This window comes from Esox lucius, chromosome 11 (genome assembly GCF_011004845.1).
Source record: "Esox lucius isolate fEsoLuc1 chromosome 11, fEsoLuc1.pri, whole genome shotgun sequence".
Lineage (NCBI taxonomy): Eukaryota > Metazoa > Chordata > Actinopteri > Esociformes > Esocidae > Esox > Esox lucius.
Genome location: NC_047579.1, coordinates 976,868 through 991,202, shown reverse-complemented (window position 1 = coordinate 991,202; position 14,335 = coordinate 976,868). Strand labels below are relative to the sequence as shown.

Here is a 14,335-nt window from a genome sequence, read left to right as displayed (position 1 = left end):
CACAGTCTCGAAAATACATCTGAATATTCCAGGATTCAGGGAGTCCACTGACTCATCGTGCCCCCGCAATGCGGTTTCACATTTTCCACACAGTTTAATACATATTATGATCCGACTGAGAATTTACCTGTTTTCCTCCACCTGTTTGTTATGCTGCTCAATGGAGCGCCTGTCAACTTGGGCTGCGACATTTACCCTTCCAAGTAAGCCCAATTTCACAGCATTGTCCAGATGACTCCCGCTGCTCTCATGTTTTGCAGTCCTCTCAGAAAGATTTTTCAAATCTTTGTAACCTGTCCTCGACCAAGTACCATCTCCACCAAATAGGAGACATGGAAAACAGAAGAGTGCCTTCTTTTGTATGCTAACCGTTAGCCACTTTTTCTTCAAAAACCACTCCATGTTAAACCCGCGGTTACTTTTACCAGCAGTTTGAGTGATGACAATATCTCGTGGCTGATGGGCACCAAGTCACTTCACTTCAAGTTTCTCCTCCAAATTAAGGGTTTCAAACTGGTGCTCGAGTATGAAATCCACTTTATTCATTATCTGGCATTTGTGAAGTTAACAAGCTAGCTAAGACAATCTACCCTCCTCGCTCTTCTTGCGGACTAATGTTGGTGCCAGACAGACAGACAGCCAATCAGGTCTGAAATACGAAATGACGCTGTAGTGGGGCTATCGGCTGTCAGCCCCACTTGGCATCAAATTCATGTGATCTACATTGATCACACTAACATTCTGAGCGTGCGTATTAATATTTTCACAAATACAATGAACATTGCATTGTGAGAGAGGGGCTAGCCCCACATTCACGCTTAGCCTATGGCCTACTACTGCAAACTCGAATCGGCAGAATGCAGTCTGAAGCAGCAAGGCAGGAACCAATAAACATGAAATAAAATCCTAACACAAATTATATGCAATTTAGGAAGATGTTATATTCATAGATAATAAATTAGAGGAAGTAATCTTTGAGAAATTAAAATAACAATTTTGTTGTAGTTCTTTCTGTTGTTCTGTAGTTCTTTCTGTTCTTTCTGCCCCTAATAACCAGTTGCCCCTGACAAGGAAATATGTTGAACATAGTCAGTGGGTTATAGTCAATTGTTTAAAGTCTATCTAGAGGATTTATGGCATATGCCTGTTGCTACTGTCTTTCATCAGAACACAGATCAAAGAAACACAAGTATGGTTGGGCATTATAGGTAAAATTCCCAATTGTAATAAGATACACAACCCAATCATAAGTTTTATTGAGCACACACATACAACTGTTCCTGAGCTCAGACAGAATTATCCGTGCTTCTCTCTCTCTCAGTCATTCAAACACCCTTTCAATGCTGGCCATTCAAACATCTGTAACAGCATAGAGATTTTCTCTTAGTCCCTCACCTAAATGCTATAGTGGATCTTTGGTATCCTCAACATAGGGTACTCTTGGATATAACAGATTTTCACTAATTTGAGACCAGCATTGGCTTGGCACATAAGGACACCGCTACAGCAACCCACCAAGGGGTGTACTGTGCCCCCGAAGTCCTACACCCTTGACCAACAATGAGTATTTCCCTGGAGTATCGGGAATCGCACACCTGTCAGAACTAGTCGGGTTCGCTTACGTATAGACTCTTGTGAATCTAATCAGATATTCTCTCTCGCACCATAACATTTTGAGAACCTCGAATTGGTTAAAATACTGGCATATAGTATGTTTTAATATCCCTGTTAATGATAACTTTTTCTTAGTTTCGATCTTTCTGTTTTTAACTTCGTATTGAAGGGTTTTTCTAGATTTTATATAAATACAAGTTTATATTATGGCAACAAGACAAGACAACAATAAAACATGTAACATCCATAATCAACAGTTATTTTGCATACATAAATTGGACTTTGTCACTCCCCACTCCGGTGCCAACAATTAAACTCTTAAAATAGACTGATATGAACTATTGCAAATATTTTGTTTCCTCTATTGTGCACGTAGTTCAGTCAGCCAGAGAGACACCATTGTTGTGAAGATTTTGAAGTCCCATCTGGGGTGCCAAATTGTGGAAGATGGAAAACATTTTGCAGTTTTTTATGAAAAGAGACTCAACAGTCGTTAGTTGATTATTTCAGTTTAATTACATGGATCCACGGGAACAATCATTTTTACAAAACAGAGTATAAGTACAGAGACCAACAGAGTAGTGTCATAACAATTGTTCTGATCATAAATTATTGCTTTCAACTCTATATACCCCTCCTTGTCAACCCACCAAAATATTATCTCTTATGCTATGAGATTACATACAAAAACAAGTCTTCAGACGAATAGGAAAAAAAGATAGAACCCTACACTGTCATGGTTACCATAGTTCTAGGTCAGAATTAACAGACCTCCTGATCTGAGCTACCCCTGGTCTCTGTCCTGCCCAAACGAAAGGATACAGAGGATACACAGGCAACTTCTCCTTGGAGCCATCTGTATAAGGCCATGGATAAGAGAGGTTTGTGGCCTGGCGCCTCGGTTGTAGCCATAATCACTTCTAAGAACAGGGCATGTTGACCTAGATCTTCTATACGTGGCAATCATGTATAAAGCAAATTCAGGCCTAGTCTAAAGCAGTCCATTTATTATGTTAATTTGCAGAATAATGGATAAATGAGCATATGGTAATAAATTAATTATTTACAAAATGAAATAGCTTTGGCAGTATTAAGTTTATCTTCAGTCTTGCTAGCAATTGCTCAGTTCTTATGACTATTCCAAGTAATAAGTAGATACTAGTTGACTTATTACTGGTTAATAAAAGCCATACAGTTCATAGATGCTATTTGTGGTGGAAGTAAAATTAATAAGAAACGTTAGTCACTTTAACACCATGATTAATGATGTTTACCTAATTGTTCTAACTTGCCGTGATGTTAATGTGTGACAAAATGATCTAATGTCGAGACGCAATTTCTGATGAGGTAGTACTGTATGTCCCCTTGTAGTTCACCTAGCGTAGTGGTTAGCTACTCAACTGTTACTGTATGGACAACTATCTACAGAAATCTTTGTACAAAAGCACACTTTAGTTCCGTTAAACATTCTGTTGCCCACGTTATTTCAGCAAAAATGTAATGGCAGAGTTAAAAGTTGCATTCCTGCTGTTTAAATAGTGTAATGGATAAAGACAGTCTGCCACATAGGAAACTGTGGATCAAAACCAGCCAGGGACAACAACATTCATCCTTTATAATCGCGGGCCGGCTGAACTAGGCTTGCCTGGCTCCTTTTCTGGTTCTTTATCACATACAGTATGTAGACTGATGAAAATGATGAAAAGGCTGCAACATAACAAAATGTGGTAAAAGTACAGGGGTCTGAATACTTTCTGAAAGCACCATGTTAATCTGGTTTTGTTTTAATGTTCTTAGTTGGGGACTAACAAGACAACATTTTTTGTTGAAGTGAAAGTCACCTATTCCTTAAATTCTGTCTGATGTCAAATACTCTCTCTCCCCGCCACTTATCTAGTCACACCTTCTCCAAAGTGCAGGAGCACAGCGACACCTACTGGAAGTTCCAGCGCTACAACTTGATCTTGGAATACCACTCTAGACCCTGTCTGGCCCCACCCTTCATCATCCTGTCGCACCTCCATCTCTTGATTAAGAGACACATCCGCAAGATCCCCTCCACTAAGATCAAACACTTCGGTAAGGCAGGAAGGGGCATAGGGCAGGGCGGATAAGCAGAGGGAGGGAGACTGAGGGAGGAACTACATTTCCAGTGTCCTACAAGACAATTTTTTTCTGTTCTTAATTTGATCTATTCTATCGTTCCTTCAGTTCTCGAGATCCGGGGTAGAGAGGCCAGTAGACTAAACACGTGGGAGGCCATCCAGAAGGAGAATATTTTGACAGCTCAGAACAAACGAGAGCGAGAGAAGGATTCAGAGAGACTCAAACGAACATCTGTCAAGTGAGACACCTCTCCATCTTACAACTTTTCCTCTTCAAGTTCTAAGATAGCTAAACCCTTTTCTAGAACTCATGGCAGTGAGAGTATAAGCTAAAATTATTTGGTTACTGATTTAAAATTTGACATCCATGAACAGGTTTTAATAATAGTTATCTATTAGAAATATGGCCACTAGATTTTCATTGCTAGGTACAGTGGGGCAAAAAAGTATTTAGTCAGCCACCAATTGTGCAAGTTCTCCCACTTAAAAAGATGAGAGAGACCTGTAATTTTCATCATAGGTACACTTCAACTATGAGAGACAAAATGAGAAAATAAAATCCAGAAAATCACATTGTGATTTCTTATGAATTTATTGGTAAATTCCTCTATAAAATAAGTATTTGGTCACCTACAAACAAGCAAGATTTCTGGCTCTCACAGACCTGTAACTTCTTTAAGAGGCTCCTCTGTCCTCCACTCGTTACCTGTATTAATGGCACCTGTTTGAACTTGTTATCAGTATAAAAGACACCTGTCCACAACCTCAAACAGTCACACTCCAAACTCCACTATGGCCAAGACCTGTCAAAGGACACCAGAAACAAAATTGTAGACCTGCACCAGGCTGGGAAGACTGAATCTGCAATAGGTAAGCAGCTTGGTGTGAAGAAATCTACTGTGGGAGCAATTATAAGAAAATGGAAGACCACTGATAAACTCCCTCGATCCGTGGCTCCACACAAGATCTCACCCCGTGGAGTCAAAATTATCACAAGAACGGTGAGTAAAAATCCCAGAACCACACAGGGGGACCTAGTGAATGACCTGCAGAGAGCTGCGACGAAAGTAACAAAGGCTACCATCAGTAACACACTACGCCGCCAGGGACTCAAATCCTGCAGTGCCAGACGTGTCCCCCTGCTTAAGCCAGTACATGTCCAGACCCGTCTGAGGTTTGCTAGAGAGCATTTGGATGGTCCAGAAGAGGATTGGGAGAATGTCATATGGTCAGATGAAACCAAAATAGAACTTTTTGGTAAAAACTAAACTTGTCGTGTTTGGAGGAGAAAGAATGCTGAGTTGCATCCAAAGAACACCATACCTACTGTGAAGCATGGGGGTGGAAACCATGCTTTGGGGCTGTTTTTCTGCAAAGGGACCGGGACGACTGATCCGTGTAAAGGAAAGAAATGAATGGGGCCATGTATCGTGAGATTTTGAGTGAAAACCTCCTTCCATCAGCAAGGGCATTGAAGATGAAACGTGGTTGGGTCTTTCAGCATGACAATGATCCCAAACACACCGCCCGGGCAACGAAGGAGTGGCTTCGTAAGAAGCATTTTAAGGTCCTGGAGTGGCCTAGCCGGTCACCAGATCTCAACCTCATAAAAAATCTTTGGAGGGAGTTGAAAATCCGTGTTGCCCAGCGACAGCCCCAAAACATTGCTCTAAAGGAGATCTGCAAGGAGGAATGGGCCAAAATACCAGCAACAGTGTGTGAAAACCTTGTGAAGACTTACAGAAAACGTTTGACCTCTGTCATTGCCAACAAAGGGTATATAACAAAGTATTGAGATGAACTTTTGTTATTGACCAAATAATTATTTTCCACCATAATTTACCAATAAATTCATAAACAATCCTACAATGTGATTTTCTGGATTTTATTTTCTCATTTTGTCTCTCATAGATGAAAATTACAGGCCTCTCTCATCTTTTTAAGTGGGAGAACTTGCACAATTGGTGGCTGACTAAATACTTTTTTGCCCCACTGTACATAAATATCTAGCATATGTGTTTTAGAGTTTTGTAAGAAAACATTGATGGATTTTGTAAGAAACTTCATTTTTCTTTTCTTGAATTGAACTTCTATTCACTTTCCTAATATTGACTCAGATTCTTTTGTCATTATTTGTTTTGGTCTTGTCGTCATGTCTTAAGGGTGGACATTGTCCTAAAGCAGATAGCAGATATCCGGTCATGGATGGCAGAGATCCGGGAACATGAACATAGAGTCAAAACAGAACGCGCTGAGGTCGGTATGAGCCCGACCGGACCACTGCGTGCTAGTTCAAATTTATTTATAAAGCCCTTTTTACAACAGCAGTTGTCACAAAGTGCTTTTACAGAGACACCCGGCCTTAAACCCCAGTTGCAGCTCTTTCTCACATAGACACACACCATGTTTTTTGCAGATCCCTACTAGGAAGAATTTCATTTTTGCCCTATGGCTTACATATAGGCAGACATTTAGAATTGGATATATTATTAGAATATAGAGTTACTTTTGAGTTTATGCATTACAGGTTAGGTTTATGCATTATAAGGAATTTAAGCACAGAATGTAGATTGTTAAAGCGTCATTTCACCATAGCACAACTAATATACGTGTACCAACGACTAATGTTAGCAATGATACATTTCTCTCAAAAATCTCCTCAACACAGTCTTAAAAATGAGCAAATTTAAAAAATAGTTATATTTCAAACACTTACATGCCCATGTGGTATACTGTGTCTGTCTATAGTAATTACAAGCCAACGCAGTAAAATGCTCTTTTGCTTTACGTTTCCTTGGTGCCACTGTCAGTAATGCCCCCATACAGTAAGTAACTTCAACAGATCTTACTGGTAAATACCACATTTGTGTGCTGTTTTAAATAACTCGCAGAGTGGAGAGGAGGGGGATGGACTATAGCAGATCAGGAAGTAACAGCTTTAGAGCTGTAGTCCTTTAGAAAGAGGAAAAACCTTGACACCTTGTATAATTATCATTATATCTTCTGATAGGAACATAGCTGAAAGATATTTGAAGGCTCTATCACTCAAGGACAACCACGACGATGTATAAAATTGACTATTAGCAAGATTATTACAACCTGGAGTCATGGCAAAAAAAACTAAAAACATGACTACATATATTTTTCAGATCTCACTCTCCCTTCAATCCACACAGTGAGGTAATTCTGTATGCTTTTTGTTGAGCAAAAAATAAGCCCTGCCCCTCCTGGCCAATTATATGTGAAACAAATCTCACTGCCCTAGAAATCTCTCAGACATAATACACACCACCTAAGTTCCCCCCAGGGTGAAGTGCCGCTTTAAGGTAAATGTTAGGTTTCAGTTTAGGGCTAGAGCAGTTATTTTTTCTTCATCAGGCATCTCAATTCTGTTTTAGCTCTGAACTAGCTCACCTGACAAGGGCTTGATAATCACCTGGGATGGGCTTGATAAGAGCCCCAAAAGTGACTGTAGATGCTCTACAGATTATTTCCTGACAATCACTAACATTTTAACTGTGTGCATACCCTCACCTTATTATTTATCCTAAACATTAAGCTATACCCTAAACCTTCTTGTAAACCTAACCCTGACAATAATCTTAGCAAATAACAACTTATCAACAGATGTTATTACTGCAACTGGGCACAACTGTAAAAGAGACCCATATATCAGCTTAATTTCCCTGTTTAATAATAACAAAAATAAATAGTTGGTTTCTGGTCTGCACAATGAAAAAAAAAAGTGTAGGTCTATGTGTGTGCAGTATATACATGAAAGGGCCTCTATGCGTGTCCCCTGGGGTCGATACATTTGGAATGCATCTGTTGTATCATGATACAGACCCATCTGTCATGGTCACACCTCTCACCCCCTATTCTATCTCATTACCAGTTGGAATACTGTACCAGTGCCCTCTCCTGGGTGGTGGAGACTCTCTCTCAGAGTAACTTGATAAAGCCCACACGTCCTCCGCCCACGCTAAGGTAAGGTTGAAAATAGCTCCACTGTATGTGTGTGTTCATGTGTATTGAGATGTGATCTAACTAATTATTAATTTATATATGTAAAATACACCGATCAGCCATAACATTATGACCACCTGCCTAATATTGTGCAGGTCCCCTTTTGCCGCCAAAACAGCTCTGACCGTCAAGGCATGAATTTCACCAGACCTCTGATGGTGTACTGTGGTATCTGACACCAAGACATTAGCAGCAGAACCTTTAAGTCCTGTGAGTTGCGAGGTGGGGCCTCCATGGATCAGACCTGTTTGTCCATCACATCCCTCAGAAGCTCGATTGGATTGAGATCTAGGGAATTTGGAAGCAAAGTCAACACCTTGAAGTCGTTGTGTTCCTCAAACCATTCCTGAACCATTTTTGCTTTGTGGCAGGGCTCATTATCCTGCTGAAAGAGGCCAATGCCATCAGGGCATACCACTGCCATGAAAGGTTGTACATGGTCTGCAACAATGCTTAGGTAGGTGTTATGTGTTAAAATAACATCCACATGAATGGCAGGACCCAAGGTTTCCCAGCAGAACATTGCCCAAAGCATTACACTGCCTCCACTGGCTTGCCTCCTTCCCATAGTGCATCCTGGTGCCATGTGTTCTCCAGATAAGTGACACATGCCATCCACGTGCTGTAAACGAAAACTAATTCATCTGAACAGGCCACCTTCTTCCATTGCTTCATGGTCCAGTTCTGAGGCTCACGTGCCCATTGTAGGTGCTTTCAGCAGTGGACAGGGGACAGCAATGGCACCCTGACTGGTCTGCGGTTATGCAGCCCCATATGCAACAAATTGCGATGTACTGTGTGTTCTGACACATTTCTATCAGTACCAGCATGAACATTTTCAACAATTTGACCTAAAGTAGCTCATCTTTTGGATCTGACCCCAAGGGCCAGCCTTCGTTCCCCACGTGCATCATAGAGCCTTAGTCGCCCATGACCCTGTCGCCGGTTCACCGCTTTTCCTTCCTTGGACCACTTTTGATAGGTACTGACCACTGCAGTCCGGGAACACCCCATAAGGGCTGCAGTTTTGGAGATGATCTGACCCAGTCGTCAAGCCATCGCAAAGTTGCTCAGATCGTTACCCTTGCCCATTTTTTCTGCTTCTAACTTTGTGGACAGAATGTTCACTTGCTGCCTAATATATCCCACCCACTGACAGCTGCCATGATAATGATATTATTAGTGTTATTCACTTCACCTTTCAGTGGTCTTAATGTTATGGCTGAATGGTGTGTATATATATATATATATATATATATATATATATATATATATATATATATATATATATATATATATATACACACAGGGGGGAGAACAAGTATTTGATACACTGCGGATTTTGCAGGTTTTCCCACTTACAAAGCATGTAGTAAGTCGTAAATTTTTATCATAGGTACTCTTCAACTGTGAGTGACGGAATCTAAAACAAAAATCCACATTGTATGATTTTTAAGTAATTAATTTGCATTTTATTGCATGAAGTAAGTATTTGATACATCAGAAAAGCACAACTTAATATTTGGTACAGAAACCTTTGTTTGCAAATACAGAGATGATACGTTTCCTGAAGTTCTTGACCAGGTTTGCACACACTCCAGCAGGGATTTTGGCCCACTCCTCCATACAGACCTTCTCCAGATCCTTCAGGTTTTGGGGCTGTCGCTGGGCAATACAGACTTTCAGCTCTCCAAATATTTTCTATTGGGTTCAGGTCTGGAGACTGGCTAGGCCACTCCAGGACCTTGAGATGCTTCTTACGGAGCCACTCCTTAGTAGCCCTGGCTGTGTGTTTCGGGTCGTTGTCATGCTGGAAGAACCAGCCACGACCCATCTTCAATGCTCTTACTGAGGGAAGGAGGCTGTTGGCCAAGATCTCGTGATACATGGCCCCATCCATCCCCCCCTCAATATGGTGCAGTCGTCCTGTCCCCTTTGCAGAAAAGCATCCCCAAAGAATAATGTTTCCACCTCCATGCTTCACGGTTGGGATGGTGTTCTTGGGGTTTTACTCATCTTTCTTCTTCCTCCAAACACAGCGAGTGGAGTTTAGACCAAAAAGCTCTATTTTTGTCTCATCAGACCACATGACCTTCTCCCATTCCTCTTCTGGATCATCCAGATGGTCATTGGCAAACTTCAGACAGGTCTGGACATGTGCTGGCTTGAGCAGGGGGAACTTGCGTGCGCTGCAGGATTTTAATCCATGATGGCGTAGTGTGTTACTAATGGTTTTCTTTGAGACTGTGGTCCCAGCTCTCTTCGGGTCATTGACCAGGTCCTGCCGTGTAGTTCTGGGCTGATCCCTCACCTTCCTCATGATCATTGATGCCCCACGAGGTGAGATCTTGCATGGAGCCACAGACCAAGGGAGATTGACCGTCATCTTGAACTTTTCTAATAATTGCGCCAACAGTTGTTACCTTCTCACCAAGCTGCTTGCCTATTGTCTTGTAGCCCATCCCAGTCTTGTGCAGGTCTACAATTTTATCCCTGATGTCCTTACACAGCTCTCTGGTCTTGGCCATTGTGGAGAGGTTGGAGTCTGTTTGAGTGTGTGGACAGGTGTCTTTTATACAGGTAACGAGTTCCAACAGGTGCAGTTAATACAAGTAATGAGTGGAGAACAGGAGGGCTTCTTAAAGAAAAACTAACAGGTCTGTGAGAGCCGGAAGTCTTACTGGTTAGTAGATGATCAAATACTTATGTCATGCAATAAAATGCTAATTCATTATATCTTTTTTATTTTTGGATTTTCTGGATTTTTGTTTTATATTCTGCCTCTCACAGTTGAAGTGTACCTATGATAAAATTACAGAACCTCTCTACATGCTTTGTAAGTAGGAAAACCTGCAAAATCGGCTGTGTATCAAATACTTGTTCTCCCCACTATATTATGTATATATATATATAATTTCTATATTTAGTTTTGACTCCTTTGGTCCTCCATGCGCTAACTGATATCCCCAAACAGATTCAAGTCAGGAAGGAGACTGGACCATTTAGAATAACTCAACCAAAACCTTTTGACAAGACATTCTGGTGTCTTAAAAATTAACTGTATGATTCCATAAGCCTTTCATAGTTACAGTTTAATTATAAATTTCAAATTATTAACCCAATACATTAATTTAGTATCTATCAATATGTTTCTCAAAACTCAGACACATATGTTTTGCAGATATATTTACTATTCAATAAAAGGTATTTTTTTGAGAAAGTATTGTGTCGAAATTAAGGTATATGGTTTGAGTCTAAAATATGACTACCTTTTGCTCAATTCCATGAATTGTGCCAATACTTTTTTATTTTCTAGTCTGTGTCAAGTCCTCTGGTTGGTGTGAAGGGCGTGTCCGGGGCTGTGAAACTCTGCTGATACCCTGTTTAAAACATCTGGTAGCCTTATTAGACAGTTGGCTGTTTATGATAGATGTGCAATGTAAGTGGCTTTGACATACCCAATTGGAAGGTGGAGCCCTCTGGATATTGTTCTGTTTTGCATTGTGCTGGGGGCTTGGATTCCCTTGTCATGGTCCTCACACATTAATTTCAAAAGACTGTTTTGATCATTTCACGGTAAATAACTTTGGTTGAGAAGAAGGTTCTGCTCACTGCAGGTTTTAATGGTGCGCAAGTGTTGCACCTTTTCCATTTGTCACTGATGAGGGGTCTAGGTGTGTGTAAGATATATGAGATAGCAGAAGGGTGGAAAGAGTTACATTACAATTCGAGGCACAGATGCTGCTGTTGCATTTGATTCTTCCTGGTTCAGTATCAATGTACTATATTCTATTTGTTTGGACGGTTGACTGCTACCTCTGATAAACCTGAAATATACACTCACCTAAAGGATTATTAGGAACACCTGTTCAATTTCTCATTAATGCAATTATCTAAACAACCAATCACATGGCAGTTGCTTCAATGCATTTAGGGGTGTGGTCCTGGTCAAGACAATCTCCTGAACTCCAAACTGAATGTCAGAATGGGAAAGAAAGGTGATTTAAGTAAATTTGAATGTGGCATGGTTGTTGGTGCCAGACGGGCCGGTCTGAGTATTTCACAATCTGCTCAGTTACTGGGATTTTCACGCACAACCATTTCTAGGGTTTACAAAGAATGGTGTGAAAAGGGAAAAACATCCAGTATGCGGCAGTCCTGTGGGCGAAAATGCCTTGTTGATGCTAGAGGTCAGAGGAGAATGGTCCGACTGATTCAAGCTGATAGAAGAGCAACTTTGACTGAAATAACCACTCGTTACAACCGAGGTATGCAGCAAAGCATTTGTGAAGCCACAACACGCACAGCCTTGAGGCGGATGGGCTACAACAGCAGAAGACCCCACCGGGTACCACTCATCTCCACTACAAATAGGAAAAAGAGGCTACAATTTGCACGAGCTCACCAAAAGTGGACAGTTGAAGACTGGAAGAATGTTGCCTGGTCTGATGAGTCTCGATTTCTGTTGAGACATTCAGATGGTAGAGTCAGAATTTTGCATAAACAGAATGAGAACATGGATCCATCATGCCTTGTTACAACTGTGCAGGCTGGTGGTGGTGGTGTAATGGTGTGGGGGATGTTTTCTTGGCACACTTTAGGCCCCTTAGTGCCAATTGGGCATCATTTAAATGACACGGCCTACCTGAGCATTGTTTCTGACCATGTCCATCCATTTATGACCACCATGTACCCATCCTCTGATGGTTACTTCCAGCAGGATAATGCACCATGTCACAAAGCTCGAATCATTTCAAATTGGTTTCTTGAACAAGACAATGAGTTCACTGTACTGAAATGGCCCCCACAGTCACCAGATGTCAACCCAATAGAGCATCTTTTGGATGTGGTGGAACGGGAGCTTCGTGCCCTGGATGTGCATCCCACAAATCTCCATCAACTGCAAGATGCTATCCTATCAATATGGGCCAACATTTCTAAAGAATGCTTTCAGCACCTTGTTGAATCAGTGCCACATAGAATAGAATTAAGTCAGTTCTGAAGGCGAAAGGGGGTCAAACACAGTATTAGTATGGTGTTCCTAATAATCCTTTAGGTGAGTGTACATTTACTTTATTAAGCCTCAGGCATTTGTATTACTAGGATTGTGTGCGCTGATATTTGTTTCTGTTTTGCTTTTTCAGAACTGAACCCTCCATCTCCAGCTAGCTGTGAAATCTAAACACACACACACAATCAATGTCACTCAGGACCAAAGAGCCTCAAGATATCCCAAGGACTAAATGTTAATCTGTTCAATTTCAATTAACATTTGAATGTCTGCCTTTTCTTATCAGGACCTCTTCTATAATAAAATAATATGTAGTTCTGTATAACAGCGTCCTCTATCTACCTATGTTATGATATTATGCAATAAATCACATGATAAAATTAGGTGGTCACAAACAGACAAAAGGACAATCAAAACACTGTAATCTCTGTGTCTTTTGATCCCAAAACAATACTCCACATCAGTTATTAACCCTCAAGAAATATTATATAATCATGTTCTAAGCATTTTTGTTCTGTTTCAAATGTGTAGCAGCTTTTTAAAGGTTTACATGGACTTGTTCTATCCTTAAGTAATCAATTGACTACTTAACCATTTATGCGTTCAAGTACTAGTGCATGGAAATTAGTTCCAGTGTGGACAGCAATGTTTTCCCTTCCTGTATTTCTGTCAAAATGTCAGAAACAACGAGCGATTAGTGTCATTGTTTTTACTCGAAAAGTGGTTAAGCTGGTTTGTGGCTTTTTAACCCTTTATGTGCTGTTTTGTGTCTGTGTTTTTTCTATTCCTAGGTCCAAGATGCCCAATGATTATTATTATTTTTTGTTATGTCTTGAATCTGTGTGTAATTCACCTGTTATTATTTTTGATATTCATATTTAAAATGTATTTCTTCTTCACATAATCCAGAAAATAGCTGTCACAATCCATATTGTTCACAAATGTAGTGAAGCAAATGTTTTGTTCTACATTGCACTTGTTCAAATAAACATAATGATTCAAGTACAATCTGAACTCTTGTAGTGTATAATGAAAAGTGTGTTTTGGAAGGTTTGTGAAGGTGCCTTGTTGTCTGGTGTCTCAACTCAGTGGAACATCCTAATCTCACACCAATGGGCCTATTTGCTTCCTGAAAGGATATACACGGCGGGGGTCAAGGTAGCCCCATCCACTCAGACGAACCAGGTGTGAGGATGGACAAATCAACAAAGTAGAAATATCACTTTCGTTGGATTAATCTCACTGATGTTTGGTCTAAACTCTCCAATAGGTTTCAATGCTGTACATGTTATGCATTGTTTGTTACAGGTAAGTGTTTACTGGATGAATAATCCTGCAAGACCAATGAAATCTTTCTTGGTCTATCTTGGCTTTGTATCAAGAGATCTTTGAATTTTCCACTTCTTAATAAATGATTGAACAGTACTGATTGGCATTTGCAAGGCTTTGGATATCTTTTTATATCCTTTTCCATCTTTATGAAGTTCCACTACGCAGGTCTTGTTAGGCAGGTTTTTTGACAGTCCTTTTCTGATGGCTGAGTATCTAGCCTTCTCAATGCATCCACGTGAGAGCTAAT

At 40.5% G+C, this 14,335-nt stretch overlaps 1 protein-coding gene across 5 annotated transcripts in view; it reads left to right on the top strand.

The window, feature by feature from the left end:
• Positions 1–13,699, top strand: part of LOC105006325 (transient receptor potential cation channel subfamily M member 4) — a 112,749-nt gene extending 99,050 nt beyond the window's left edge. For 4 of the 5 annotated variants that reach the window (XM_020044418.3, XM_020044419.3, XM_020044420.3 and 1 more), the window contains 5 exons: positions 3,512–3,693; positions 3,826–3,958; positions 5,882–5,975; positions 7,615–7,706; positions 12,890–13,699. In XM_020044418.3, coding sequence (XP_019899977.2) covers positions 3,512–3,693; positions 3,826–3,958; positions 5,882–5,975; positions 7,615–7,706; positions 12,890–12,914 — 526 coding nt within the window. In that variant the 3' untranslated portion in view covers positions 12,915–13,699. Of the gene's footprint in view, positions 1–3,511; positions 3,694–3,825; positions 3,959–5,881; positions 5,976–7,614; positions 7,707–12,889 lie in introns of those variants that run through there. The other variant, XM_034295074.1, reaches the window with a different exon arrangement.
• Positions 13,700–14,335: the final 636 nt, after the last annotated feature.